This window comes from Acinonyx jubatus, chromosome D2, assembly GCF_027475565.1.
Source record: "Acinonyx jubatus isolate Ajub_Pintada_27869175 chromosome D2, VMU_Ajub_asm_v1.0, whole genome shotgun sequence".
NCBI classification, from domain to species: domain Eukaryota; kingdom Metazoa; phylum Chordata; class Mammalia; order Carnivora; family Felidae; genus Acinonyx; species Acinonyx jubatus.
This window is the reverse complement of record NC_069393.1, coordinates 85,667,356-85,693,437: the sequence shown is the minus strand read 5'-3', so window position 1 is coordinate 85,693,437 and position 26,082 is coordinate 85,667,356. Positions and strand designations below refer to the sequence as shown.

At 56.2% G+C, this 26,082-nt stretch overlaps 2 protein-coding genes across 6 annotated transcripts; one reads left to right on the top strand and one right to left on the bottom strand.

Moving 5' to 3' along the window:
* Positions 1-49: 49 nt before the first annotated feature.
* On the bottom strand, positions 50-6,244 carry ZNF511 (zinc finger protein 511). 2 transcript variants are annotated; one of them, XM_053207246.1, is made up of 7 exons: positions 6,024-6,244; positions 5,689-5,762; positions 5,192-5,393; positions 4,939-5,004; positions 4,374-4,416; positions 3,725-3,874; positions 50-2,927 (listed from the first exon to the last, which is right to left on the bottom strand). In XM_053207246.1, exons 1-7 carry the CDS (start codon positions 6,174-6,176, stop codon positions 2,632-2,634), a joined length of 984 nt encoding a protein of 327 aa, XP_053063221.1. In that variant the 5' UTR covers positions 6,177-6,244; the 3' UTR covers positions 50-2,631. The 2 variants fall into 2 exon arrangements, with proteins under 2 accessions (XP_053063221.1, XP_026919289.1); XM_027063488.2 differs by lacking the exon at positions 4,374-4,416 and having other exon boundaries at positions 2,716-2,927; positions 4,880-5,004; positions 6,024-6,240.
* Positions 6,168-26,082, top strand: TUBGCP2 (tubulin gamma complex associated protein 2). 4 transcript variants are annotated; one of them, XM_027063473.2, is made up of 18 exons: positions 6,168-6,318; positions 9,593-9,752; positions 11,702-11,830; positions 12,629-12,805; positions 13,939-14,098; positions 16,039-16,246; positions 16,510-16,709; positions 17,019-17,208; positions 18,373-18,518; positions 19,919-20,099; positions 20,690-20,870; positions 21,606-21,778; positions 22,068-22,196; positions 22,606-22,726; positions 23,076-23,219; positions 23,736-23,864; positions 24,530-24,693; positions 25,672-26,082. In XM_027063473.2, the coding sequence occupies exons 2-18, from the start codon at positions 9,603-9,605 to the stop codon at positions 25,805-25,807; spliced, it is 2,718 nt and encodes a 905-aa protein (XP_026919274.1). In that variant the 5' UTR covers positions 6,168-6,318; positions 9,593-9,602; the 3' UTR covers positions 25,808-26,082. The 4 variants fall into 4 exon arrangements, with proteins under 4 accessions (XP_026919274.1, XP_026919277.1, XP_053063218.1 ...); XM_027063476.2 differs by lacking the exon at positions 6,168-6,318 and having other exon boundaries at positions 9,613-9,752; positions 11,733-11,830; XM_053207243.1 differs by lacking the exon at positions 6,168-6,318 and having other exon boundaries at positions 9,614-9,752; positions 11,712-11,830.

Below are 26,082 nucleotides of genomic sequence, written 5' to 3'. Positions count from 1 at the left end.
ACTGACTGAGCCACCCAGGCACCCCCACCTCATTCTTGATTTTTAAAGGAAGTATTTTTTTTTTTTATTTTTGAGACAGAGAGAGACAGAGCATGAACGGGGGAGGGTCAGAGAGAGAGGGAGACACAGAATCTGAAGCAGGCTCCAGGCTCCGAGCCGTCAGCATAGAGCCCGATGCGGGGCTCGAACTCACAGACCGCGAGATCATGACCTGAGCCAAAGTCGGAGGCTCAACCGACTGAGCCACCCAGGCGCCCCTAAAGGAAGTATTTTTAACCCCACCACAAGCATGCTAGGTGTGGTGGGAGTCTCAAAATACCTCTTCCAGGTGACTGTGGTTCCATTCCGCAACTAGTTAATACGAAGTTTTTTCCTCCATGAGTGTTGTCTTTTGTCCGATGCTTTTTCTGCACATATTGAAATGATATGATTTTCCCTTCAGGCTGTTAACATAGTGTATTACAGTAACAGATTCTCCAGTGTTGAGACAAGTGTGAACTCCTAGAATAAACCTGTGGAGGGGGGAGCTTTTGACACATTAAATTAAAAAAAAATCATAAAGATAATAAATGATAGACTGACCACATAACCGTAAAGAACTTACGTACAGCAAAATACCGTAACATGAAGTCCACAGCAAATCAGGAGAAACATGTAAGGTGATCTGCTTGGGGAGAGGTGGCAGGGTGATGTCCTGTCCTCTGGAAGCCTGGCCTGCTTTGCAGTGCCGCAGGAAGCCTCTGGGGCACCCCTCCCCCCCCCCCCATCTGCCTGCCCACTGCCCACCTGCCCGCCCACCTGCTGTGGTCTAACTGGACCACTTCATGGAGAGGCTGCCTCATCATCTCTCCAGGGTCGGTGCTGCTCCCTCCCACTCGCCAGGGGGCTCAGTGCACTTCCCCTGTAAGCACTCACTATGCCCGCCCAAGGGCCTGATCTCGGTTCTTTCAGAGTCCAGAAAGAAAGCTGTTTGCCTCATGCTCCTTCCGAGCAGCCGGGGACAAGGTTTGGGTGGGTGTGAGCTTCTCACCAGTTGCTGTGCTTGCGGGAGTGTGAGGGGCTGCCCTCGGGACATGATGACCCGGAGCTCTGGTCTTTGAGGCTGGTCCTGTCCACACCTGCCTTGGCTTCCTTTTCCTCCTTTTTACTTTACTTGTCGAAGGGGGCGAGTGCGTGTGCACGGTCAGGGTCATTGTGCCCCTGGCTCCTGGTTTCAGCAGCCATCTACCCAGGGTCAGCCTGGTTTCATCTCAGCCCCAAACAGTCCTCCCTCCCAGATCATTCTGAAGCAGACCCCAGACATCATGTCATTTCCTTCACAAATATTTCGGGAAATACCTTCTAGAGACTACTTGGGAAAACAGCCGCAGCATGACCACCACAGAATAGCGCTGGTGCCTGTCGAGTGTCCGGCAGCGTCCAGGTTTCCCGGATTGCCTCGCGATTTCTTTGTTTTACTTACTTGTAAGACTTTTAATTTTTATACTTAAATCTCTATACCCAATGCGGGACTTGAACTCACAACCAGGGATCAAGAGTCGTAGGCTCTTCCGCCTGAGCCAGCCGAGTACATGTTTGTTCTTTCAAACAGCTTTATGGAGACAAACTCACACGCCATACGGTTCACCCATCTAAAGTGTAGGATTCAACGCTTTTCAGCAGATTCACAGATGTGTGCAGCCTTCACCACGGGGAACTTCAGAGCATTTCCATCATCTCAGAAAAAAACCCTGTATTTTCTGGCTATTCCCCCATTTCCGCATAATCCCCAGCCCTAAGAACCAGTAACCTCCTTTCTCTGTACATGTCCGCACACTGGGCGTTTCTAGAAATGGAATAGAAATGGAATCATAGAATACAGGCCGTGTGTGTGTGTGTGTGTGTGTGTGTGTGTGTGTCCTTTGTTCACTCAGCATGATGCTTTCAAGGTTCGTCCATGTTGTAGTAAGTGTTAGTGGTTCATTCCCTTTTCTGGCCAGTGTTTCATTTTATGAATACACCACGTTTTGCTTACGCGTTCCTCACTTGAGGGACATGTGAGTTGTTTCCATCTTTTGGCCATTGTGAATGATGCTGCTGCAGGCATTGGTGCACAAGTTTTTGGGGGGACGTGTATTTCCATCTCTTACGCATATACCACTTTCTTCTGCGTGTGGATGTCCGGTTATCTCAGTACCACTTGTTGAAAAGACTACTCTTTCCCCACCAGTTGAGCACAAGTATGTGGGTTAATTTCCAGATTCTCAATTCACGGGGAGGCCGGCCCTGGCCGCAGGGTTCTCCCAGAGCCCAACACCCCACCTGCGGTGCAGGAGCCCCTTGGCTTCTCACCCCACCGTCAGCTCTGAGCTGATGGCCGCTGGGGAAGGCGGCCCTGGGACCTCTTGCTGAGCCAGGAGCGTCAGCGACTCTGGTGCTACATCCTCACCCCCCAGAGGCTCTGTGGCTTTGTAAATCTTTCCGAAAACCGAGCCCTGCAAACAGAGTCCCCACGGAGAGCTGCTGCCCATTTCCCTACGCAGCTCGACCACAGAGAAGTCACGGCTGGAGACCGTTATGGCAAATATCTACGTATTTATACGGCACATCCTCAGGACGGCCCTGCACAGGGAGGTGGCATGGCAGGCCATTTCATTCACCAGAGCGTGTGTCGGGAATCCGTGGGTCTGTCACTGCTTCTGCTGTCACACAGTTGTTCAGCGACACGGAGCTGGGCTGAGATGGAGGGTGGCAAAGGCCTGAGTCTGAGGGCGGCCGCGCCAGAAGGCGAGAGAAAGTGCAACACTGACGCCCCATCCTGCGAAAGGCCACCGCTCGCTCAGAGTTCTGTGGCTCTCCGTCCACGTTGTCACTGGTGTCCCTTTTTTTTCTTGGTGCTTTTAAATCCTCGTGATGCACCTTGACCGAAACAGATGGTAGAAGGTATTCTGAAAAAGAAGAGTCGTCTCCGTATTAAACCATTTTTTTTCCCAACAAAAACCCAACTCATAAAATAGCGTCGTGAGTTTATTCTGGCGAGCTCCTTCTCTTCCACTTTGAGGAACATTCAGGACAGGGCTGTCCCTTCCCAAGATGCCCTGGGCCCCGGGGTCAGCTCCCTTCCTACACCTGGCCATCCACCTCAGACCCGCTTCTACCAACACACTCTCGCCTGGAAGACTCAGCCAAGAGGGCCGCTCCCGACACTGGCTCCAGGCCCAGGCCTCCTGTGACCCACCATCTGGAAGGAACCCTGACTGCCACGGCATCCGGGACCCACTTGCAGGCCAAAGGCTGGGCGGCTGCGCGAGGGCAGCTGGGGGTAAGAGTCTACCTTCTTATCGGTTTGCACTTGTTGGCAATTTCTTTCCTTCTGTCCTGTGTCCTTCCCAGAATTAGACTCGAAAACAAGTTTAGCCCAATAAGAACACAATTAGCAATAGAAAAACAGATGAGTAGATTGTAACTTCGGCAACGACAGCCAACGTTCCTTCCATCCCAGTTTAGGCCACGATGCAAGGGGGGCGATGGTGCCTTCCCTTCCTGTGCCTCAGGGCCCAAAACAGGGCATGCACAAGACACAAAGTGACTCGAGAGAAACAGGACCGGTCGGGCTCTCAACTCCTGCTGAAGCCAACACTCCAACTCCCTTCTCTCAGGGAGACTACTGCCCAGGGCCCAGCCCAGCATTCTCCTCACAAAGCACACACTCACAACCTGCCTCAGAAGGATGCCAGGCACTGACCTGTGGCTGGAGGTCCGCCGCTTGCCCACAGGCTCCGGGAGGGAGGCCGCGTGTTCAGAGCAGACTTCCATGGCATCCCCTCCTGATTGCTCCCCGTCATCCCTCGGAGCTTCTGCGGATGCTCGTACAGCGGCCCCGGGTGTGGCTGGGCTGTGGAGACAGGGTGAGTGGTGGCTCCTGTGGCCCTGTCTTCCCCCCCAAGACTGACCACAAAAACACTACTTTTCTTGCAAAAAAACGTTTTTTAACTGTTTTGGCAAAGCGTACTTTCCAGACTATCGGGACAAGCACAAGGGTTACAACAAAACCTTAAGTGAATGATCACATGACAGATGCCACGTTTGCAAATTTAGTGACAGTTACAACTCATGTTTTGAAAAAAGTATTTTTGTGGTGCCACGTGGTAAATGCCTCCCAAGGGTGCCCACTGTCTTTCCACAACCACGAGAAGTTTGCTAATGTTAACCTTGCTATCGAGTCTCGTCCCCAATCCCTACTCAATCTAGCATTGTAGGACTCCTTTCCTTGAAATGGTCCCTCCGAGAGGAGAGAGTCATCTTACACTCAGAACCTCGTGACTCTCCTGTGTTGCAGTGGGCTCTCAGACTCACAGTACTTTAAGAGCAAAGACCTGCTGAGGACTACTAGCCTGGTAACACTTCGACACGATTCCCAGGATGTTCTGACGGACTCTGCCAAAGGAACCAGTTGCAAAAGGCAAAGAGATACAAGTTTAAGAATGACTCCTGATGCATTTCCCCAGGCTGTTCTGAGCAGTGGTGTGTAACAAAATGGCTTTATTGTCCAAGTCACCAACCAGACGAAGAGTTGGAGGGTCTGCATGAGGGGAGGGCCTCCCAGCCTGGGGCAGATTCCCAGAGGACCAGGTCAGCAAAGCAAGTGGGGCTGCAGCCCCCAGGAGGAGATACAGGTAGAGCAAAGAATCAGGTGACATTCCTAGGTGCCCCAGGGCAGACACCAAGATGAGATCCCAGTCGTTCCCAACAGGGCCAGCAAAACCATCCCCTACTGGTTTCACTCCTCCTGCCTGAGAACTCCCCACCCAACAGCACCCTTAAAGTCTACACACTCAAAACGCTTTTCTAAATTCAGGGGCCACATCCTGAAGCTTGGCACGTGCACCACCTCGCGTACCCTCTGCTTTTCTTTGGCTTATCAAATCGGAAGTCCGCAGGGTAGAGGTGACATCTCACCAGGTGATCTTTCCTGTCTTTGCTGGTCTTGAACTTCTCTGCACAGCCTTCCACCAGGCACTGATACTGAAACAGAAACAGCGTCACCTCCATCCTGACCCACAGAGTCCCCCCACACCTTGCCCCTGACCTCCAGCTGGGAGCAGTGTGCTGACCGCCCCCCCCCCCAGCTAGGCAAACAGCTTGGGGACAAACCCCTCCTCCGCCCGAGATGACTGCACTTGGCCCCAAGGAACATGGACACATCACCCACCATGTCCTGCCTTTCGGACAGGATCTGAAACAGTGAGTCATGCCACTCCAGGATGTGGACGTCCAGCAGGTGCACTGAGGGGAAGGCCCGTCTGCAGAAGGAGCAGACGTTTCTGTGCAGAGTGTGGTAGTGGTGCTCATAGTCCTCCAGGCTGTCAAACACCTGGCAGCAGCCTGCCACCTGACAGGTAAACTCAGGCACCCTGGCAAAGGAAACCACCTTGTGGGAATGCCGTCCTGCTGATGACAGAGGACCTTATGCTTCCAACTGACACCTTTCCTTTAAGCAGCCTGATAAACGGCAAAGCTCTGATGTTTCTTTGGCAATCCCAAATTCTAGTTTCTTAAGAACTAAATTTTCACAGACCAGCGAGGAGGGAGTGAAGCCAGAACAGAGGAGCATGGACGGTGGTCTGGCAGAGGGTAGGGTGGCGGATCACCCAGGAGCGAGCGGGCTGGATCCAGGGAGGGGGCAGCGCTGGGCCCAGAGGCGAGTACCTGGGCCTCTCCGGCGCCTCTGTCACCTGTGTGAGCACGTCCTGAAGGTAGAGGTGTCGCAGCACGTCCCCATCCTGCAGGAAACGCACATCATGGGCGGGGCCGGTCTGCCAGCCCTGCCCCTGTCCGCCCCGCCCCCATCCGCACGCCCCATCCACGAGCACCCCGGCCCTTATCCCCCGCCTCGCCCGAAGCCCCATCCGCGAGCGTCGGCTCCGTCCCCGCCCGACGGTCCCGCCCCCAACCGCGAGCGTCGGCCCCGCCCACGGCCCCCCACCCTGCCCGCCGGCCCCGCCCCCGCCGACAACCGCCGTCTCCCTCCTGGGCTCACAGACCTCGAAGAACTCGTGCTCCCGCGGGAAGCGTACCCGGCGCGCCGCGAAGCGGAAGGGCGGGGCTCCGGCCGCGGGGTCCCGCTCCACCGGCAGCGGCTCGGCCGCCCCGGGTCCCCCCGCCAGGCGGGAGTGCAGCGCGGGCGGCAGCTGCATCGCCCTGCGCGCAGGAGGCACCACAGCCTGCCGGCCACCGTCCGCGAGCCGGCCGGGGCGGGGCCGGAAGTGACCTCGCGCCACTTCCGCTGCCGCCGCGGGTTTCGCTGTGAGCTTAGGCGGACTGGAGCCCGGACGCGCGGTGAGTCCGGCCGCGGGCTTTGGGGCCTGAGCCTTGCGGGGGGGAGGCGGCGGGGCTCAGTCTCCCTTCCCCGCGCTCCGCCGCCGGCCGTGCGCCGACCGCTCAGGGGCGCACGGCCGGCGGGCGTCTCGCCCCTGGACCCCGCGCTCGGGTACGGAGCTGGCCTGTGCGCTGCCCCACCGACGGTTCACGTCCCAAACTCTAACCGTGCGGCTTCCCTGCTGTGGAGACTCCCACTCCTCCTCCGCCCTCATTACCCTCACCCTTGTCCACGCCGCGTTTGCCTCCCACCTGAAGGGCTGGCGCGGCCTCTGGGTCGTGCTGGTCTCCAGACCAGTAACCAAACTGGAGCCAGAGTGGTCTTTGCAAAATTCACGTCCTACGGCAATGCTTCCTTGTTTAAAGCCCTTCGGTGGCTTCCCGTTACCTTAGTCCAGCGGCTCTCTCGTAGCCTGTCAGGCCCTGCGCGTTCCGCCTGCCTTTCTAGTGTCCTCCCTCCCATCAGCTCCTGAGGTGCGCAGGACTCTGTGCCCGGTGCTCAGTGCCCGCCGGTGAAGAAAGCAGAGGACGCCTCTGCCCAGCCGCGGACACGGCTGCCTACCTGGTGAAAGTTACCTAGTTAAAACAGCGATGGGTGATCCAAGGGACGCAAGGACGCTTGAGACTTACTGTGGGGGGGTGGGCGGGGTGGCCATGGCCGGACTCCCCTCTTCCCCCAGATACTTCGGCGTTGATAGGACCTGTACACCCATGCGTGCAATATAGTCAGGAAGGGGGGTACTGTTTCTTTAAAAAATTAGAATATAATTTTAGAGCTGCCATTTAAAGAGCATAATAAAACTCTTTTGGCTCCTTCATCCTGGAAGTAAAGGCTTGTGGCCCCATCCCCAGTCCGTTTCACAGCTAAGAAGAGCCCTGGACAGATTCATCGCTTATGCTTTATTTTTTTGTCTCTGAAAAAGCATCAGGGCTCTTGACCTTTTTTTCACAAATTTTGTTTTACAAGCCCATTTGTGCAATTAGTTTTTTTTTAATTTTTATTTTTTAACATTTATTTATTTTTGAGACAGAGAGAGAGAGACAGAGTATGAATGGGGGAGGGTCAGAGAGAGAGGGAGACACAGAATCTGAAACAGCCTCCAGGCTCTGAGCTGTCAGCACAGAGCCCGACGCGGGGCTCGAACTCACTGGCTGCGAGATCATGACCTGAGTCGAAGTCGGACGCTCAACCAACTGAGCCACTCAGGCGCCCCGCAATTAGTTTTGAACTCTCAACGAAGACTGTTTTCCTGAAATGTTCACTGGGGGGGGGGGGGGGGGGGGTTCGTGTGTGCCTAACTCATGGGTGAGGGAATGTGGAGGAGGCTTCTGGTAGCTCGCACTCAATGCCACGAGGAGGGAAGTTCTGTTCCGCCACAGAAGTCTGTGTCTGTGACGACTGAGAGAAGGACTCCGGAGCATCAGGAAGATGGAGTGGGCTGTCGTGAGCCCCTCCGAGTTGTTTCCAGCGGGGACGCTGCTAGCATTTTTGGTGGGACGTTTCTGTTGACGTTTAGGTGCTCTGGTCTCTTGCCCACTACACACCAAGAGCACCCTTCTAGGCACTGTGACAATCAGAAGCGTCCCTTACGCCTTTCCAGAGGGCCTCTAAGGAGAGCTACTGCCTGCGGGTGAGAGCCACCGTTCTTGCAAGAATTGTTCCAAATCCCCACAGAGGACCAGCTTCCTTGGAGTATTAACACTTGTAGTGGGAGGATGTCTGCACTTGTATTTTTGCCACAAATGTAAGGTTTGGTGAGGGTAGCTTTAAAGTTTATTTATTTCTGAGACAATGCAAGAGACAGAGTGCAAGCAGCAGAGGGGCAGAGAGAGAGGGAGACACAGAATCCGAAGCAGGCTCCAGGCCCCGAGTTGTCAGCACAGAGCCCGACGGGGGGGTCGAACCCACAGACTGCGAGATCATGACCCGAGCCGAAGTCAGACGCTCAACCGACTGAGCCACTCAGGCGCCCCATGTGAGGATAGTTTTAGAATAAATGTTCACATTGGGGCGCCTCGGGGGCTCGGTCGGTTAAGCGTCCTACTTTTCAGCTCAGGTCATGATCTCACGGTTCATGGGTTTGAGAGCCACTGTGCTGACAGCTCGGAGCCTGGAGCTGCTTCGGATTCTGTGTCTCCCTCTCTCTCTGCCCCTCCCCTGCTCGCTCGCTCTCTCTCAAAATAAATAAATATTAAAATAAATTAAAATAAATGCACATTCACTTCGATGATCTTTCTTCTGAAGCCCTGTCTCCACCTACTTGTATCTGGGGGACAGGTGTTTTCTTTCCATGGTAAACGCAGTGCCCTTGCCCTCTAGCATGACCTTGCAGTCCATCCATCATAGGACATCTAGTCTAGCCATTGTAGGACAACCCCCATTCCTTAGGAACCCTTGTAGAATGTAGAATGTGTGTAAAACCGATTGCCCTGAGATTCAAAGAGGCCTCAGTGGGAGACTTCTGTGTTGTCTTTTCTGTCTTGCTTGTGGTTTGCAGTGCCTCGTTCAGGCTCTTCCATGATCACTAAGGTAACTGATGGTGACTCAGATCCAGTTTTCCTTTGGTAAAACCAGCCATTTCTCCAGTAACGTTTCCTCATGGTCGGCCCTATGTAGTAACGGAATTTGTTCCTGCTTGTCTAGTAACAATACCGTGGGAACTTATCCGTATGGGCCCTTTGGTGTTTTATAAGGATGATTTTATTTGATCTCCGCACTACCTCTATGGGTAGGATTTACTACTCACCCCTTGGCAGAAGAAGCCTAGAGAGATCAGGCTCCTTGCCGAGGACCTTACAGCCCAGAATTGGCCAAGTCAGGGTTCAGACTGCCTGGGACTCCGCAGCCCATGCCCTGCTGTGCCTCATGCCCATAACTGGTTATTGTGAACTCCTCCTGATTTTAAAAGTGTGTGCTAGTGACTTACGCACCAGCTGACGCTTAACCGTTCTGCTTTTATGTTTGAAGATTCCTGACTCTGGCCAGTTTTCGATGTTTAGCAGGAGTTGATGATATTTGTATGTGCGGAACTTGTTTTCTGTCGCACAAGATTAGAGTCTCACTTGCCCAGTTGCAAATTAATATTCATTAGTTAATTAGCATATGGGTTGTGTGCTATGTCTACTGCTCGTTTACCTCAGGCCTCGTCTTCACTAGAGCTGTTAGCACAGTTTTGTTTTTTGTAGACGGCTTTCCTCTTAGCTTTAGGAGAACATATTGTTGATATTGTTTCAGAGCCAAAACTATGAGTGAGTTTCGGATTCACCACGACGTCAATGAGCTGCTCAGCTTGCTGCGTGTCCACGGAGGGGATGGTGCTGAGGTCTATATCGACCTGCTGCAGAAGAATAGGACCCCATATGTCACTACCACTGTATCTGCACACAGCGCCAAGGTGGGCCCCGTCCTGGTGCTGCACTGTGTGCACTGAATAAGGTGGGCCCTGTCCTGGTGCAGCGCTGTGCACTGGACAAGGTGGGCCCCGTCCTGTTGCTGCACTGTGTACACTGGGTAAGGTGAGCCCTGTCCTGGTACAGTGCTGTGTACTAGGTAAGGTGGGCCCTGTCCTGGAACAGTGCTATGCACTGGACAAGATGGGCCCCGTCCTGGTGCAGTGCTGTGCACTGGACAAGATGGGCCCCGTCCCTGGTACAGTTTGTGCGCAAAGTTCATAAGCTTCCTGACTGAGCAGCCACAGCATTACCAGTGCAGATGGCAGACAATACTTGTCAAAGGCTTTTCTTGGACCAAGAAATCTGCTCAACTCTGTGCTTCTGATGCTTTCTCATAATGGCCCTTGTTACTCACTCTGTTGTACAAATGAATAAATGGTGGCTCATGGAGACTGCTGGGCTGTCACCCTGACCTCAGAACCCAGGTTCTGAGTCCCCTGAGGAAGGAGACTCAGATATTCCTCTGGATGGAAAGGAAGCTTCTGTATCAACTGCATTGCAATCCCTCTAAAGCAGGTTTTTCTGTTTTTATTCAAATAGCATATAATTCAAAATTACGGATCTTCAGTACGAGATAATTTTGAAATTTGTTTTTAGAAACACTCTATAAAGCTTGTATTATTTAAATAGCTTGATAATGGGGTGCCTGGGTGGCTCAGTCGGTGACGCGTCCGACTTCGGCTCAGGTCATGATCTCGCGGTCCGTGAGTTCAAGCCCTGCGTCGGGCTTTGTGCTGACAGCTCAGAGCCTGGAGCCTGTTTTGGATTCTGTGTCTCCCTCTCTCTCACCCTCCCCCGTTCATGCTCTGTCTCTTGCTGTCTCAAAAATAAATACACATTAAAAAAATTTTTTTTTAATAAATAGTTTAATAATGGCACAATGATAATTAGAAAAATTCACTGGACAGACTGGGAACACAGAAGTGATCTTAATTTATTACAAGGGGAGCACCATAAATCAGTGAGTGAACATAACCCCTGAGCCTATCCCTGGTTCCAGAGGGAATAGAGTTAAATGCGTAAACTTAAAAAACATTTTTTTGTAATGTTTATTCACTTTTAAGAGAGAGAACACGAGCTGTGGAGGGGCAGAGAGCCCAACACAGGGCTCGAACCCATGAACTGTGAGATCATGACCTGAGCTGAAGTTGGATGCTTAACCTACTGAGACACCCAGGCGCCCCAATGCATATATATTTTTTAATGTTTATTTATTTTTGAGAGCGAGAGAAAGAGACAAAGTATGAGCAGGGGAGGGGCAAAGAGAGGGAGACAGGCTCTAGGCTCTGAGCTGTCAGCGCAGAGCCTGACACGGGGCTCAAACCCCCGGACTAAGAGACCATGACCCAAGCTGAAGTCGGACACTTAACCGACTGAGCCCCCCAGGAGCCCCTAGAGTTAAATGTGTAAAGTGAATGCATAAACTGGTAGAAAGATCTAAATGGTCATTTCCTGATCTGAAGCACACAGGAGGGAAATTGTGGGAGATCATGGGTAGGTTTAATGAGATGTTTTGTTGAGTTTAAGTTTTATTTCAGGGGTGTATGATTATTTAACCTACCTAATTTCACGGTTTTGGTTTTCGTGTTTAATTTTCTGGAAGATTTAAAAAATTTTTTTAACATTTTTTTAACTTATTTTTGAGACAGAGAGAGGCAGAGCATGAGCAGGGCAGGGGCAGAGAGAGAGGGGGAGACACAGAATCCAAAGCAGGCTCCAGGCTCCGAGCTGTCGGCACAGAGCCCAACGCGGGGCTCAAACTCACAGACTGCGAGATCATGACCTGAGCCGAAGTCAGACGCTTAACTGGCTGAGCCACCCGGGCACCCCTGGAAGATTTTTAACAGTTGTTTATTATTGTCACTAAATCTTTCATGTTTATGCTTTTGAGGTTAAAATAGCAGAATTTTCTCGTACTCCAGAAGACTTTCTAAAGAAATATGATGAACTGAAATCTAAAAACACAAGGAACCTTGACCCACTGGTGTACCTGTTATCGAAACTCACGGAAGACAGAGAGGTAATGGCTGTGGACTCATCGAGAGTGTGATGGTGCTCCTGACGGAGCTTGTGTGTGGAGCTGCTGATTAACCTGTTCTACGCACGTGGGTTGGCTCAGTTGCGATAACACATCGTGAGTCTGCTGTCGGACGGCACGTTTCTGCTCGCCTGCAGCACCCAACACGGGGCTCCTTCCCTGCCTTGTGCTAGCAGCACTCTGACGTACCGCAGGGGTGTGTCGGTGGTGCATCAGGAGGAACAGTAGCTCATGTTGGCGGTGCCCCTAGGAAGTTTGACCGCGGTTACCCCTGTGGTTGGAGGGTTTTGTATTTCGTAGTCTCACGCAGGGGTTTTGTCTGTTTTGAATGGGCATGTTACTTGTGACCCTAAGAAAAACACCTAGCGTCACGTCAAGGCCGGAGATGCTGTTGCACCCGAGGGCGTCTGGGGATGTGCTTGGGCCTCTCACTCGCAGGCCCAGGGTCTGGAGAAGGTTGTCGTGCCACACCAGGCAGGTTTGACCGTCACACAGAGGGAAGAGCTCTTGCCACGTGCGGGACGGGAGACTGGCCGAGTGTAGAGAAAAGGCTGAGTTGGGAACAGGGTTTGGGAGTTGGCTGTCAAGCATCCGCGGGATTATCTTCCTCTCTGTCTGAGGATATGACACCTCACGGCAGAAAACACGGAGAGACTGCAGCCCACAGACTTGGGAGTTGCCGCTGCCCTCCGTGGGTGGCTGGGGTCAGGAGGGAAGGAGGGGGCCTGGCCGTGCCCAGCAGAGCACAGGCGTGTAATGTAGGGTCTCGTGTGTTTTCAGACCCTGCAGTACTTACAACAGAACGCCAAAGAGAGAGCCGAGCTCGCGGCCAGCGCTGCAGGCAGCAGCACCAGTGGCTTCAGCGGCCCTGCCACGGCCTCTAAGATCTCCATGCAGGAGCTGGAAGAGCTGAGGAAGCAGCTCGGCAGCGTGGCCACAGGCTCCACGCTCCAGCAGGTACTGCACCCGCCGTCCACGGGCCACGCCTGCTGGAGCAGGTGCGGCGATGGGTGTGTGCGAGCTAGAGAGGAACGTGGACGTGGAGGGGTTGCGGCTCGCTCCCGATGGGGACCTAGCTGCGTAGGGACGGCAGTTCTGACGCACGCTGCAGGTCAGAAACACGAGGCCCTGCGTCACCCGCGCCGGCTCGCCTGTTCTGGGCTCGCGTGTCCGAGGCACTCGTGTGGGTCTTGCCCTGTATACTGTGAGTCTCCGTTTCCATCCATTAGGTTTTCACAGTTTGTTTCTTAAGGTTGTATTTTGTAGATAATTTCATCTACGTCGTGTTCTATCTTCTCTGCTTACTGTTTTTCCTTGCTCTTGATTTCGTGTCCTGCCCTGGTCACTTGAGGGACAGCTGTCTTCTCAGGCTATAACTTCTGTGGCTCTCAAGCTCCCTCAGCTGCGTCCCCACGAGGGTCTGAGCAGAGCACGTGCCTGTTGAGCACCATGGCTCTGACACATGACAGCCAGTGCCGGTGGGCGTGTCCTATCAGCACCTCCCGGGTCCCCGCACTGCCACCCTGTGTGATCGACGAGAAAATGGTCTGCACCTGCTTCTCTCCCTGGCCACCTTTGAGCTGGCTCTGCTGACAGCCGGGCCACCTCGGCCTGCCCTGGTCAGCTTCTGGTGGCTGGTTCCGCAGGAGGACTGCTGCTCCGGGCATGTCGGGGGTCGGCCTTTCCCTGGGTGGATCCCTCCTCTACGCCCGCCCTTCTCCAGCTGGCTGTTGCGGGGGGGGGGGGGGGGGTGGCCTGGTTTCCTTGACCCATCCGTGACCCATCAGGTCATGACTAGACCTTGTGTCTCCGGGAAAAGTGACGGGGTCCGTGTGAGTTGTCCCCGGCAAGGTGCAGCCTGTTGCTGGTGTTGCCGGTTTACCTGTGGGTTCTGCACAGACTGGGACCCTGACAAGAGGCTGGGTTCCCGTCTCGTCCCCAGCTCCTCACACTGTGACGGGCGTGGAGACAGTCATCCTGCTTCCTCATTTGCGTGGAGCAGGCGATCTCTCCAGTGCTGTATGTGTTAGCGTTAAGCATTTGTACTAAAAGTATATATTTTTTTTGTTTTTTGAAAACACCCTCGGCAGTCTCTGGAACTGACAAGAAAGTTGCTTCGAGATAAGCAGACCAAAAAAAACTCAGGCCAGCGCCTCCCCGTCTTTCCACCGTGGGTATACGACAGACCCACCCTCCTTGGGGACTTCCTGCCTGGCTCAGGCGTCAACACGGACATGGCTGTGCCTATAGGTATGCGGTACGTCTGTTTCTGACATCTGGCATGTGTGAGCGGCGTGGGGCACCGTTCTTCCTGTGCTTTTGTGCTCAGGAGGGCCGAGCTCTTGTGTCCTCCCTGTGTCTGCCCTCCCCCGCCCCCCCCTTCCAAGTGGTCCCATGGTTTGCTCCTGGGTCTTTTCTGATTGTTTCCCTCTCCACAGTGACCTTTTAGTTTGAAGGAATCATGCCCCTGTTGTGATCTCAGGTCTCTATCCCTAGGATGTCTCCCTGAATTTTGGCTCATGGGGCCAATTGTCTGCCGTTTGTGTCTACCGCGGGGCTCCTGACCTTCCCTCTGGTGTCCCCACTCCTCTCGTGGCGACCGGTGTCACTGTTTGTCAGGTCCTGGAGCTGGGGGTGGCCCCTGTGTTCATTTCCTTCCCGCTGCCCCAGCCTGGTCCCGGGCCCAGCCTTCACCAACCCTTCTTGCTCACACACTGTCCTGCCCTCACTAGCTTGGGCCTCTACCTCCCCAGAGTTTTCTGTGCTGAAGGAATGTTCTGGATATGCTGTATCCAGAATGTATGGTGCCATCAGCTAAATGGAGCTCATGGGCATTGAAATGCAGCTAGTGTGGCTGAGGAACAGGTGTTTTGCTTTCTTTACTTGGCCCAGGTGGCTGGTGGCACGGAGCCTCGTGTTCTGTCCCTCCTCCCTGGGGTGCTCTCCACAGTCCCAGAGCTAGCGGGTTTGAGCGGCAGGGCTGTGCCCCACGTCGCCTCTGCAGCGACTCCCCAAACCCTGGCGAGCCACAGAGACCTTGCTGGATCGTTCTCCTGGCCGCGGTTCGCGGTGCAGTGTCCCCTTCGGAGCAGTCCCTTCCTATCTCGCCTGCCTCTCAGCAGCACGGCTTGCGGTGCTGTCTCCCACACGTGGGCAGGGTGCTGGAGGGGCAGGGTGGCATCTGCCCCCTGAGGCCAAGGTCCCGCCCTCAGGACCAGCTGACCTGGCGCTGTACCCCTTAACCCCACTGAGAGCGTGCGCCGGGGCTCTAAGTGGGGTGACGCTCAGGTTTCAAGTGAGCGGCAGCCGAGGCTGGTGGCCGTTCCCGGAAGACAGCCCTGCTCACGAGGAACGGGAGCTGTGGGTGATCTTGTCGTGACGGGGTCGTGGAGAGGAGCCAGAGCTCAGAGTGCGCCTCCGCGTGCCGGGTGACCCGGGCCACAGACGGCGGCTGCCTGCTCGGAGCCCGTGTCCTGCGTGTGTGGTGCAGCACCACCCTGAGCCGCCAGGCCCCGGTTTGGGGCACTGTGGGGCCGACACAGGCACGCGTGGGGCCGGCTTTGCGAGGCTGGGGTGGGGGGCGGCTTCGTGGAGACACCTTTCTGCCTCTGCTGCCTCTGGCTGCCCGCGCACGGCGGTCTCTCCCGGCAGGTGTTGCTGGGGGGGAGCAGTGGGGGTCGTGTCAGGGCCCGTGAGCCGAGACAGGCAGGGGGCTGCCTGGGTCAGGAGGTGTTTGGCGGGCGGCCCTGGGGATGGCTCGCGACTGTCCTTCGGTCCGTGGCGTGGTTGTGAGGGGGCCGCCTCATACTGCGCGTACCCGGTTTTAAAGTCTTTGAGGAAAATCTTTTTGTCGTGCCGCAACCCAGACTTGCTGGCCGTGACCAGTGCTGTGAGAACAGCTTACGGCAGAAGCGCTCCTTAATCCCTAACCACATCCTTTTAAGGCCGGGCATTTATCGGAGTGGGAGTTTTTCTCCGCCGGGGGCTTTAAGGCTGTGGCGCACCGCTCCGGGGCCAGTCAGGTTCCCGTCAGCCTGGTTCTCGCGCCCGTGAGCGCTGGAGGGCGTAGCACCGGGGACCCGGTGGGGGGAGGGGGGGGTGCTGCCGAGGAGATTCCGTTGGGAGCAAGGTCTGTGGGAGCGGGGACCCTGGACGCGAGGCCACGGCCCAGCGGTGTCCGCGGCCCGCAGGCACGCTGCCCCTGACCGCCCAGGAGTCGGCTGTGGTGGAGGACCTGCTCTACGTGCTGGTGGGTGTGGACGGCAGGTACATCACCGCCCAGCCTCTCACCGGGAGGCAGAGCCGCACCTTCCTCGTGGACCCCAACCTCGACCTGTCCATCCGGGAGCTGGTGAACAGGGTCCTCCCGGTGGCTGCCAGTTACTCCACGGTGACCAGGTGGGCGCCCGCCTTCCCAGGTGCTCCCGATCCCTGCAGCTCAGTCCTCGTGCCCCCAAAACAAAACCCCAAGAGCGCGCTTGTCTTGTCGTGACCGGGTTTCACTCCTGGCACGGTCCCGAAGGGCCTGGGGACAAGTGCAGGGGGCTGGTGTCTACGGGTTCCCTTCAAGGGTAAGAGCTTGAGTGGGGAGGGGACCCAGAGCTTGTGACATCTGATCTGAAAACTCAGCCTCACCTGCTCAGGTGCCCTCTCCCTCCTAGGTTCATTGAAGAGAAGTCTTCCTTCGAATACGGGCAGGTGAACCACGCCCTGGCGGCCGCCATGAGGGCCCTGGTGAAGGAGTACTTGATCCTGGTCACACAGCTGGAGCAGCTGCAGAGGCAGGGCCTCCTGTCCCTGCAGAAGCTCTGGTTCTACATCCAGCCAGCCATGCGCACCCTGGACATCCTGGCCTCCCTGGGTACGTGCCTGCCCTCCCGCCCCCGGGGACGTGCCGGCCCTCCCGCGGGAGCATCGGCAGGACCAGCGTGTTGTGCGGCCAGAGCCCACGGGGCGTCAGGTGTTAGTCTGTGGCAGGAAAACTCTGGAAGCTCTTCCTGATAGGCTTTAGTTAGCGATCAGCGCGTTACGGTTTGAGTGTGTCCCGCGAGAGCGGCACCTGTCCCCGGGAGACCGGAGATGAACTGAGGCCCTGGCCTCTCGTGACATGGCCTCAAGTGCCAAGGGCACCCCCTTCGCCGCACTGAGCGCCACCTCCATGTCCTTGCAGCCACCTCGGTGGATAAAGGCGAGTGTGTTGGGGGGTCAACCCTGAGCCTTCTCCATGACCGGAGCTTCAACTACACGGGGGACAGCCAGGCCCAGGAGCTGTGTCTGTACCTCACCAAGGCTGCCAGCGTGCCCTACTTCGAGATCCTGGAGAAGTGGATCTATAGAGGGATAATCAACGACCCGTACAGGTAGGGCTCGCGGGGCCTGAGGAGAACACCGGTGAGGTACGCGAGGGGCAGACGCCCACACGAGCCCCGGGAGGCTTTATCTTGTCGAGCAGAGGGCGTTGGAGTCGCCTGGAGCGGCGGCTCCTGGCCTGAGCTTCCTTCCTTCCCAGGGGTGAGACTTGAGCGTTCCTTCTCCGCATCACGCGTTTAAATACGTAAACGGAGCTTGGGTAGCTCACGAAGGAGTCTATTGTGTTGAGGTAGATTTCTTAAAATACTTTAAAAATAAGTTTGTGGCTGGGGTAGTGTTTCTCTGCTAATGGTGCAAATAACAGTCTGAGGGGAGGGCCTTACAAGGAACACGATTTTATATTTTATTTTATTTTATTTTATTTATTTATTATTTTATTTTATTTTTTTATTTTATTTTTGTTATGCTTTTTAACGTTTATTTATGTTTGAGACAGAGAGAGACAGAGCATGAACAGGGGAGGGGCAGAGAGAGAGGGAGACACAGAATCTGAAACGGGCTCCAGGCTCTGAGCTGTCAGCACAGAGCCTGATGTGGGGCTCGAACTCACAGGCCGTGAGATCATGACCTGAGCCGAAGTCGGACGCTTAACCGACTGAGCTACCCAGGCGCCCCAGGAACACGATTTTAAAATTGTGCCTCACGCAGGGCGCCTGAGGGACTCGTCAGTTGGGCGTCCGACTCTTGGTTTTGGCTCAGGTCATGATCCCAGGGTTTGTGAGTTCGAGCCCCGCATCAGGCCTGCTTGAGATTCTCTCTCACCCTCTCTCTTTATTCCTCCCCTGCTCGCACTCTCCCTGTCTCTCTGTCTCTCGCATAAAATAAAGTTTTAAGTAAACTTGAAAAAACAAGTTTTAAAATCCTGCCTTGCGAGAGTGGTATCTGAAGAAGGTGTGCTGGGGTCGCGCCCCTGCTGTTGGGGTCGTGCGTTGTCCGTGTCTGTGATGGAGGGAAGTGCCGAGTTCCCCTGGGAGGGGTGGAGGTAGAGGTCCCCCTGTGGCCCCGTGGCCCCGGGTCTTCTCCGAGCCCCCAGTTGAAACAGCTGCCCCCGGGGGTGTGGGTGGGTTCACTGTTGCTGACAGCCGGGGACCGACCGGTGGGGGGGGAGGGGGCTCTGGTCGGCCAGACCCCGAGAGTGTCTGCTGTGCCCGCAGCGAGTTCATGGTGGAAGAGCACGAGCTGCGCAAGGAGAAGATCCAGGAGGATTACAACGACAAGTACTGGGACCAGAGGTACACCGTCGTGCAGCACCAGATCCCCTCCTTCCTGCAGAAGATGGCAGGCAAGGTCCTCAGCACAGGTGAGCCTTGCGGCCCCGGTGTGCCTCTGCCTGTGGCCTTGCCGTCACGGCCCTGTACCCGGTGGTGCCTTCCCTGCCTGGCGACCGTCCCGTCCGACTCCTGTGGCTCTGGGTGCCGTTGCTTTGTGCCCTGACCCTGGGGGTGTGTCTCAGAGACGCCTTTTCTTTGCCACTTCGCTTCTAGAATTCTGTTATCACTGACAGGAAAGTTGCTTCCCTGCTCCCAGCTGACCCCAGACGCGGGGCTTTTCCACACCGGCATCCCGCTCTCCTGTTCTCTGTGGACACAAGCTGGGCGTCCTGTAAATTAGCCCTCATCCCATCCACCCGGGGTTTGTGGCGGGCTCCTTGGTTTGAGGCTCAGTCCTTTGGGGCGGCACACACATCAGCAAGTACTGGGTCCTGTCTGAGTGGCTGCAAATGGGAGGCTCCCATGGCCCCCTCCTCTGGTGTGACCGTTTGCGAGGACGGCTCACAGAACTCAGGGAAACGCTTTACTCTCTAAATTACCAGTGTGTTATAACGGATACAAGCGAACAGCCAGGTGAAGGGTCCCGTGGGGTGAGGTCTGGGCAGGTCCCGAGCACAGGGGCTCCTGTGCCTGTGGATTTGGGGTGCACCATCCCCGTGTGGATGTGTACCCCTCCCTGGAAACTCTTCAGACACCTTGGTTTAGGACTTTTATGGAGGTCCCATTATGCAGGCATGATTGATGAAATGATTGACCGTTGGTGATTTATTCAGCGTTTCCCGATCCTGACCTCAGTGGGCGGTGATGACGGGGTTGGGTCCCTGGCCACCAGCCCTCACCCTGAAGCCGTCTAGGGAAGCTGCCGAGAGTCCCTCGCTGGCCTGAACTCAGGTGTGGTCAGAAGGGGCTTCATGAGTAACAAAATCCCAAGAGTTTTAGGAGTTCAGCGCCAGCAACCAGGGACAGAGACCAAAGATCTGTTTCTCACTGGGTTGGTCTCATACCATGACAGGAAAACAGCCAAGGATGCAGGCCTCACTGGGCCAGTGATGCTCCTGTCACCATCACATGGACCGATGTACCTGACACGCTGCTGGCCAGGAACTCGGCACTTTGGTTCTGGGAGCTGTGCTGTCTAGGACGGGGTCGGAAGACGGTTTAGAATCTCCTTCTCTGAAATATTTTTGAAATTATTTCTGTGTTCTTAGAAGATCTGGAGAGTCCAGCCTGTTCTAGCACTTAGCGCTTCTGTGCTCCGTGGGTATCAGTTGGTTGTGTTTCTCTGCCACATGTAGAGGGTTGTAGGCTGTTCTCAACCTCTCTTTCCGGTTCTCTAGCTACTGTTTGGGTTACAGCATCCGAGGTTCAGGTCTGTGGTTTATTGTACTTATGGTGAAAATTTTAATTTGCTTTCTCCCTGTCTTTTCAGGAAAATATCTGAATGTAGTCCGAGAGTGTGGCCACGATGTCACCTGCCCAGTGGCCAAGGAGATCATCTACACTCTGAAGGAGCGGGCATATGTTGAGCAAATCGAGAAGGCTTTCAACTATGCCAGCAAGGTCCTGCTGGCCTTCCTGATGGAAGAGAAGGAGCTTGTGGCGCACCTGAGGTGTGCCGTCTGTCCTTGGCCTCCTAGCTCAGCATGTGTAACCATCGGAGGTGTCTGACCAAGGCCACGAATTAACTTTTAGTGGCTCTATCCTATTTATGTAAAAACCAGCACACTGCCAGGTTGTCCTGCCTGAGAAGACAGCCTGAGAACCTTGCACATTTGTGACCCTGCCACTGTGGTCCTAACTCCCCGAGGCCCAGCAGGGCAGTGTCTGCAGTGACACAGCCTCCCAGTCTCACCCCCGGCCCCACCAGCCCCTTCCAGGCAGCGTAGCCGGGCACTGAGTTCTTTGCCCCTGCCTAAGAGCTGTTTGTTTCCGTTTGTTTGAAGCTGACCGCTGGTCTCCCCTTTCTAACATGTTTCCTGGTGTGGGACGCTGGCAGGCTGTGTGCTTGACACGTCCTTCCTGGGCCGTGTGGCCCCTCCTGGCTTCCCCCTGTCCCCCCGCCACCCCCATCATCAAAACCGCTGGTTCTGGTGGGAGCCCTTTGCAAGCACGCAGCTCTTCCTCGTCAGATGCCTGCCTCCGAGTCCGGGCCGCTGTGCGCATCGGCCAGTCTTCCCGATGACCTTGCGTCCACCCGCAGGTCCATCAAGCGCTACTTCCTGATGGACCAGGGGGACTTCTTCGTGCACTTCATGGACCTCACCGAGGAGGAGCTGAAGAAGCCGGTGGACGACATCACTCCCACCCGCCTGGAGGCGCTGCTGGAGCTGGCCCTGCGCATGAGCACTGCCAACACGGACCCTTTCAAGGACGATCTCAAGGTGGGCTGGGGGTGAGGGGGCGGGGGGGAGCACCTTTCAGGCCGCTCCCCGTGTCCTGAGAGCTGGAGCAGCTGCCTGAGAAAGACATTTGAGGTAAAGACACGGGAGGAACCAACTCTTGACAGTGATACCTGCAGCCCGCGTGTGCACACGTGGGTGTTTTATGGTACATGCAGCACAGTGACGTTTCCTTGTCTCTAGCTTTCTTTGTTACGAGGACGCACTGTGTATGGCGTATGACACGCAAAGCGTGCGTCCATCAGCTGTCCCGGAAAGGCTTCTGGTCGGCAGTAGGCTATCGGTAGTCGGGGGTAGGGGAAGTCAGAAGTTGCACGTGGATTTTCAGCTGAACGGCGGGTTGGCGTCCTGACCCCCGACGTTGTTTAAGGGTCAGCTGTACTGTGTTTTCAGACCCACGTACATTCTCTTTCAGCCTGAGCCTGGCACCTGCGGTAAAGTTGTAAATCTGGAGGGATTTAGGCCTTTCTGACTTCATAGCTTTTCATTTATATCGTCAGGTATATTTTAAATGATCTCTCTGTACGTTTGTTTTCCTACTTTGGCGGAGGAAAGACGCCTCCTTTTTGAGTGGGGTCTCTTGGCAGGCGCTTGTTTTGCAAGCTGGGCTCGGAGACGGAGTCCACCACAGGGACTTGCTTCTCCGGCCTGTGCTGCAATGCAGCTGGATTGGTGCCGTGGTCAGGACTCGACGCCATTCTCTCGGTCTTTCCCAAGATTGATCTGATGCCTCATGACCTCATCACCCAGCTCCTGCGGGTTCTGGCCATCGAGACCAAGCAGGAGAAGGCGATGGTCCATGCCGACCCCACCGAGCTCACGCTGAGTGGCCTCGAGGCCTTCTCTTTCGACTACGTCGTCAAGTGGCCCCTGTCGCTGATTATCAATAGGTGAGCGTTGGTCCTTCCTGACCCTTCCAGCACTAGCTTCTCTAGACCTTACAGCAGGTCTGCCAGGAGGAAGGGACTGGATCCGCCCGGCACCTGCCTTGTTCTGCAGAACGTCCAAGGTGCCTCCACACCCATTTGTGTCCAGGGTGGGCTGCCTGGCGCCTGGTGGCCGGAGCGCAGAACCGCTTCGGTGCCGCCGAAGCCCAGGCCGCCATCTGCCGCGAGCCTCATGAGCTCTGGTGCCGCCCAGAAGCCTACCTACGCGCCTGTCTCCTCCTGCTCCCTGCAGGAAAGCCCTGACCCGCTACCAGATGCTCTTCAGGCACATGTTCTACTGCAAGCACGTAGAGCGGCAACTCTGCAGCGTCTGGATCAGCAACAAGGCCGCCAAGCAGTGCTCCCTGCACTCTGCTAAGTGGTGCGTCTCGTCTGCGCGCACGCGCTCCCCTCTTGCAAAAAGGCAATTTGTCGCACACCTTTGTAGCTTATAGATCCGTGACATGTTTCACGTTGCGGAGCAGGGCCACTGCCGACCGCGGTGGCCACTGGCTCTGTCCCTCAGCCGTCTGTGCAGACGTGGGGGCTCGGGCCCGTTAGCGTGAGCCCTTCGAGGTTTGGGGGCGTGTGCTTCCTCCTGCTGGCTCACATGCAGCTGCTCACTGTCGGCCAGGGGTGCCCCACACGCTGGTGGTGTTCGTGTCCGCGTGTGGGCCCCCGTGGAGGGGCATGAGCCCGGAGCAGACGCCCTGACGACAAGGCGGGTGGCCCCCACATGCTGTAGATCACCGACTCCCTGTCATCTGCGCTGAAACCGTCTGCTCGCTCAGGTTTGCCGGCGCCTTCACTCTGCGGCAGCGGATGCTCAACTTTGTTCAGAACATTCAGTACTACATGATGTTTGAAGTCATGGAGCCGACCTGGCACGTCCTCGAGAAGAACCTGAAGTCTGTGAGTTGTAGCTTGGCGTGTCGGAACGTTGAGGAGGCTCCAGCGGGTTCTTGAGGAGGGAGTGTAGCAGGTCAGGGGTCGGGGGTGAGAGCAGCGCCGGCCGCAGGCTGATGGGGAGGAAGCGAAGCCCTCCGCACACACAAGAGGCTTCCCTACGAGCACGGTGAGGGTGTGTGTGTGCGAGAGCAGGCGTGTTGGGGGTGATGTTGTCCCTCAGAGGGCACAGGGTCATCTGAAAAATGGCGACAGACCAGAAACGTGCAGAGCTTCAGCCGAAGCCAGGCCCGCGGAGTCCGTCTGCTTGCGAAGTCGTTCCCAGAGTGAAGGCCGGGTCGTTCTCTCCGCACAGGCGTCCAACATCGATGACGTGCTGGGCCACCACACGAGCTTCCTGGACAACTGTCTGAAGGACTGCATGCTGACCAACCCGGAGCTACTCAAGGTGTTCTCCAGGCTCATGTCCGTGTGCGTCATGTTCACCAACTGCATGCAGGTGCGGCCACCCCACAGCCCATTCGCCTCCTGCCATCTGTCTGCAGGGGTGCTGCTCTGAGTCCCCTTCCGCCGGTGTGGGCCTCTGTTCTGGGCCTTTTTTCTGGACACCTGCTGTTCTCTTTGTCCGACTTGAGTTACTTGATTCAGTTACAAGCAGCTGCCCCAAAGTATTGGCACAGAATATAAGTGTTGGAAGGCAGAAGGGGTGAGGTGGGGGTTCACTGGGGCTTCAGGGCCTAGGGGGTCTGAGTCGGTGGGGTCAGTGGAGAGCGTGCGAGGTGTTGGCCAACCTCCAGAGGACAGGAGCCTGGGAACTGGTTCCTTAGACCTCTCGCGGTCACGTGGGGCTCCATCGGGGGAGAAACGTTCTTCAGTCAGTCAGTGGACCAGCCCTTGGGCAGGCGCCCGTAAGGTCACATGGGCACAGCAGACACCGCCTGGCTGTGCGGAGGCACACCCTTCACTTGGGCCAGGTGGGTTGACGCTAACAGGAGTGTTTCTTTCTGACCCCAAGAGATTTACGCAGAGCATGAAGTTGGACGGTGAGCTGGGCCGCCTGATGTTGGAGCATGGCACAATGCTGGGGCCGCCCACGGAGGCCGAGCGGGCAGAGGAGCGCACCCGCAAGGAGCTCGCCAGGAAGGTGTGCTTCGTCCGGCATCGCTGGGCCTGCAGCTTAGCAGGCGCGCCTGCTGCCGCCCTTCACTCTTCTTTTGGTTAAAAAAGTTTGTTTTGAATTAGATATTAAATATGAGTCCCAGAGAATCTTCTCGCTCGACTTGTCCAAACCTTAGCCCCACTGTGCTTGAGGGCAAGGCCACGGTTCCCCCACGGGGAGGAACGCCCAGGTGTGGGTGCCCCTTGGAGGGCCTGGCACACAGCAGGCGTGGGGCTGTGGGCCCTGCTGTCCTTATGGTCAGAGCCCAGCCTTAACTAGAGGGGCCTCCTTGGAGAGGATGTCGGGGCATAGGCCCTGCAGCACCAGCCCAGGCCCCTGCTCCCGGGCCCCTGGGTCCGTTCCCTCCAGTGAGAGGGAGCCAGGAGAGAATGCTGCATTAGCTCGAAAACCTGAGTTGCAGAAAAAACACCCCAGGCGGGTGGGAGCAAAGCAGGGTGCCAGCTGCCCAGACTGTGTCTCTGTCCTGTGGTCTCAGGAAGCTTTATGTTGTCCTCTTTCACCTTTTATCATGCAAAAACTTGCCCAGATCCTTTCTTCTATTAGAGATAAAGGGACGGGGAAGCTGAGCTGGTGAGAGCAGTGCTGAGGCCGGGCTGGGGGCGCTCACGGTGCCCAAACTTGTCTTCTAGTACCTGGCTGAGCACGTGGACGCCCCGCAGCTGGCCTCCAGCTTCGAGGCCACCATCAACAAGTTTGATAAGAATTTCTCAGCACATCTGCTTGACCTTCTGGCCCGACTGAGCCTCTACAGCACCAGTGACTGTGAGCACAGCATGGCCAGCGTCATCTCCAGGTGGGTGCGTCATCTCCAGGCAGCTTCCCGCGCGGCCACGGGCGCCCTCCTGTCCCTCCCTGCCTGATGGGACTCCCGGGTTTCCCTCGCCGGCTCCCCCTTCACCATTGCCACGCAGCCTTGGGCCACCTCAGGAAGGTGTCACTGAGGCAGGGTCTGCTCGGGTGTGAGGGTGTCTGTCCTTAGCCTCCTATGCGTCACCCCCTGAAGTCACAGACGGGTGTGCGTAGCGGTTTGTGTTCACTCGTGTGTGTGCGCCAGCGTGTGTCGGGCTGCCCCGTCAGTGCCCCCATAGCCCTAGGCTATGCACGGCAGCTGCGTCAGCCCCCACCCCCTGCCCCCATTTTCAGATGAGCAGCCAGGGGGTGGCCACGGGAGGGAGGATGGGACCGGGGATGCCATTTCTGCTGTGGGCTGTGAGCGCACAGTGAGGGTCGTGGCGGCACGTACTAAACCCGCCCCGTTTGGGCTCCTGGGGCTGTCTGTGCCTTGTCACTCTCGGGTGGTGGGGGGTGCGGGGGTGTGGTGGTACATTCCTGGTGACTCTGGGAGGGGCCCCGTGGGGAGGGGGACCAGCAGGCCGCTCAGCCAGTTTGTGGTTCTGGGGCTGTCAGGTTCCCACTGCCCATGAATCCTGGACACACAGCTCTTCCGAGGGGAGGCAGTGGCTCAGCTTCTTTCCAGGAGATTGAGGGGGTGTCCCTGCCTGGGAAGGTGTCCTGTGTTGGGCATCGGATGTCCTAAGGACAGGGCCTGGGACGCTTGTTGTTGTTTAATTTTCATGTGTGTTTGAGTTCTGGTGTCAGTATTGCTTGAAAAAGCGGAGGCCAGATGGAGCCTGAGGCCCTCGTTGTGGGTGCGTGTCCCTTGCACCTGGTGCAGAGACCACCCTTCCCCCTTTGTGGGGCGGACGGGCTGCCCCAGGGAGGGCGCCTCTGCACCTGGGGGTGCAGGAGCCCAGCCCCTCTCCTCCCGCAGACTTGACTTCAATGGCTTCTACACGGAGCGCCTGGAGCGTCTGTCTGCAGAGAGGAGCCAGAAGGCAGCGCCCCAAGTGCCCATCCCACGGGGCCCCCCAGCATCTGCGCCCAGGGTTGCCGTCACCGCCCAGTGAGGCCAGCAGGTGTTGCAGAAGAATGAGTTCAGAAGCCATTATGTGAATGAATATTGCTGAACCACACGTGTTTGTGTGTGTTGTTACCGTTTAAATATAAAATCCGAGGGGCGTCTTGCCAAGCTGCCGTCGTTGCTCAGGGCGCTAGGTTCCCTTCACAGCAGCCACCCGCACCGGGCCGGGTGCCTCCATAGGTGTGTTTGTGTGAGTTCTTCTATTGAATAGGGTGAGTTTTTAAAAATGTTTTTGTTCTCAAATAAAGACAAAGTGAAGGA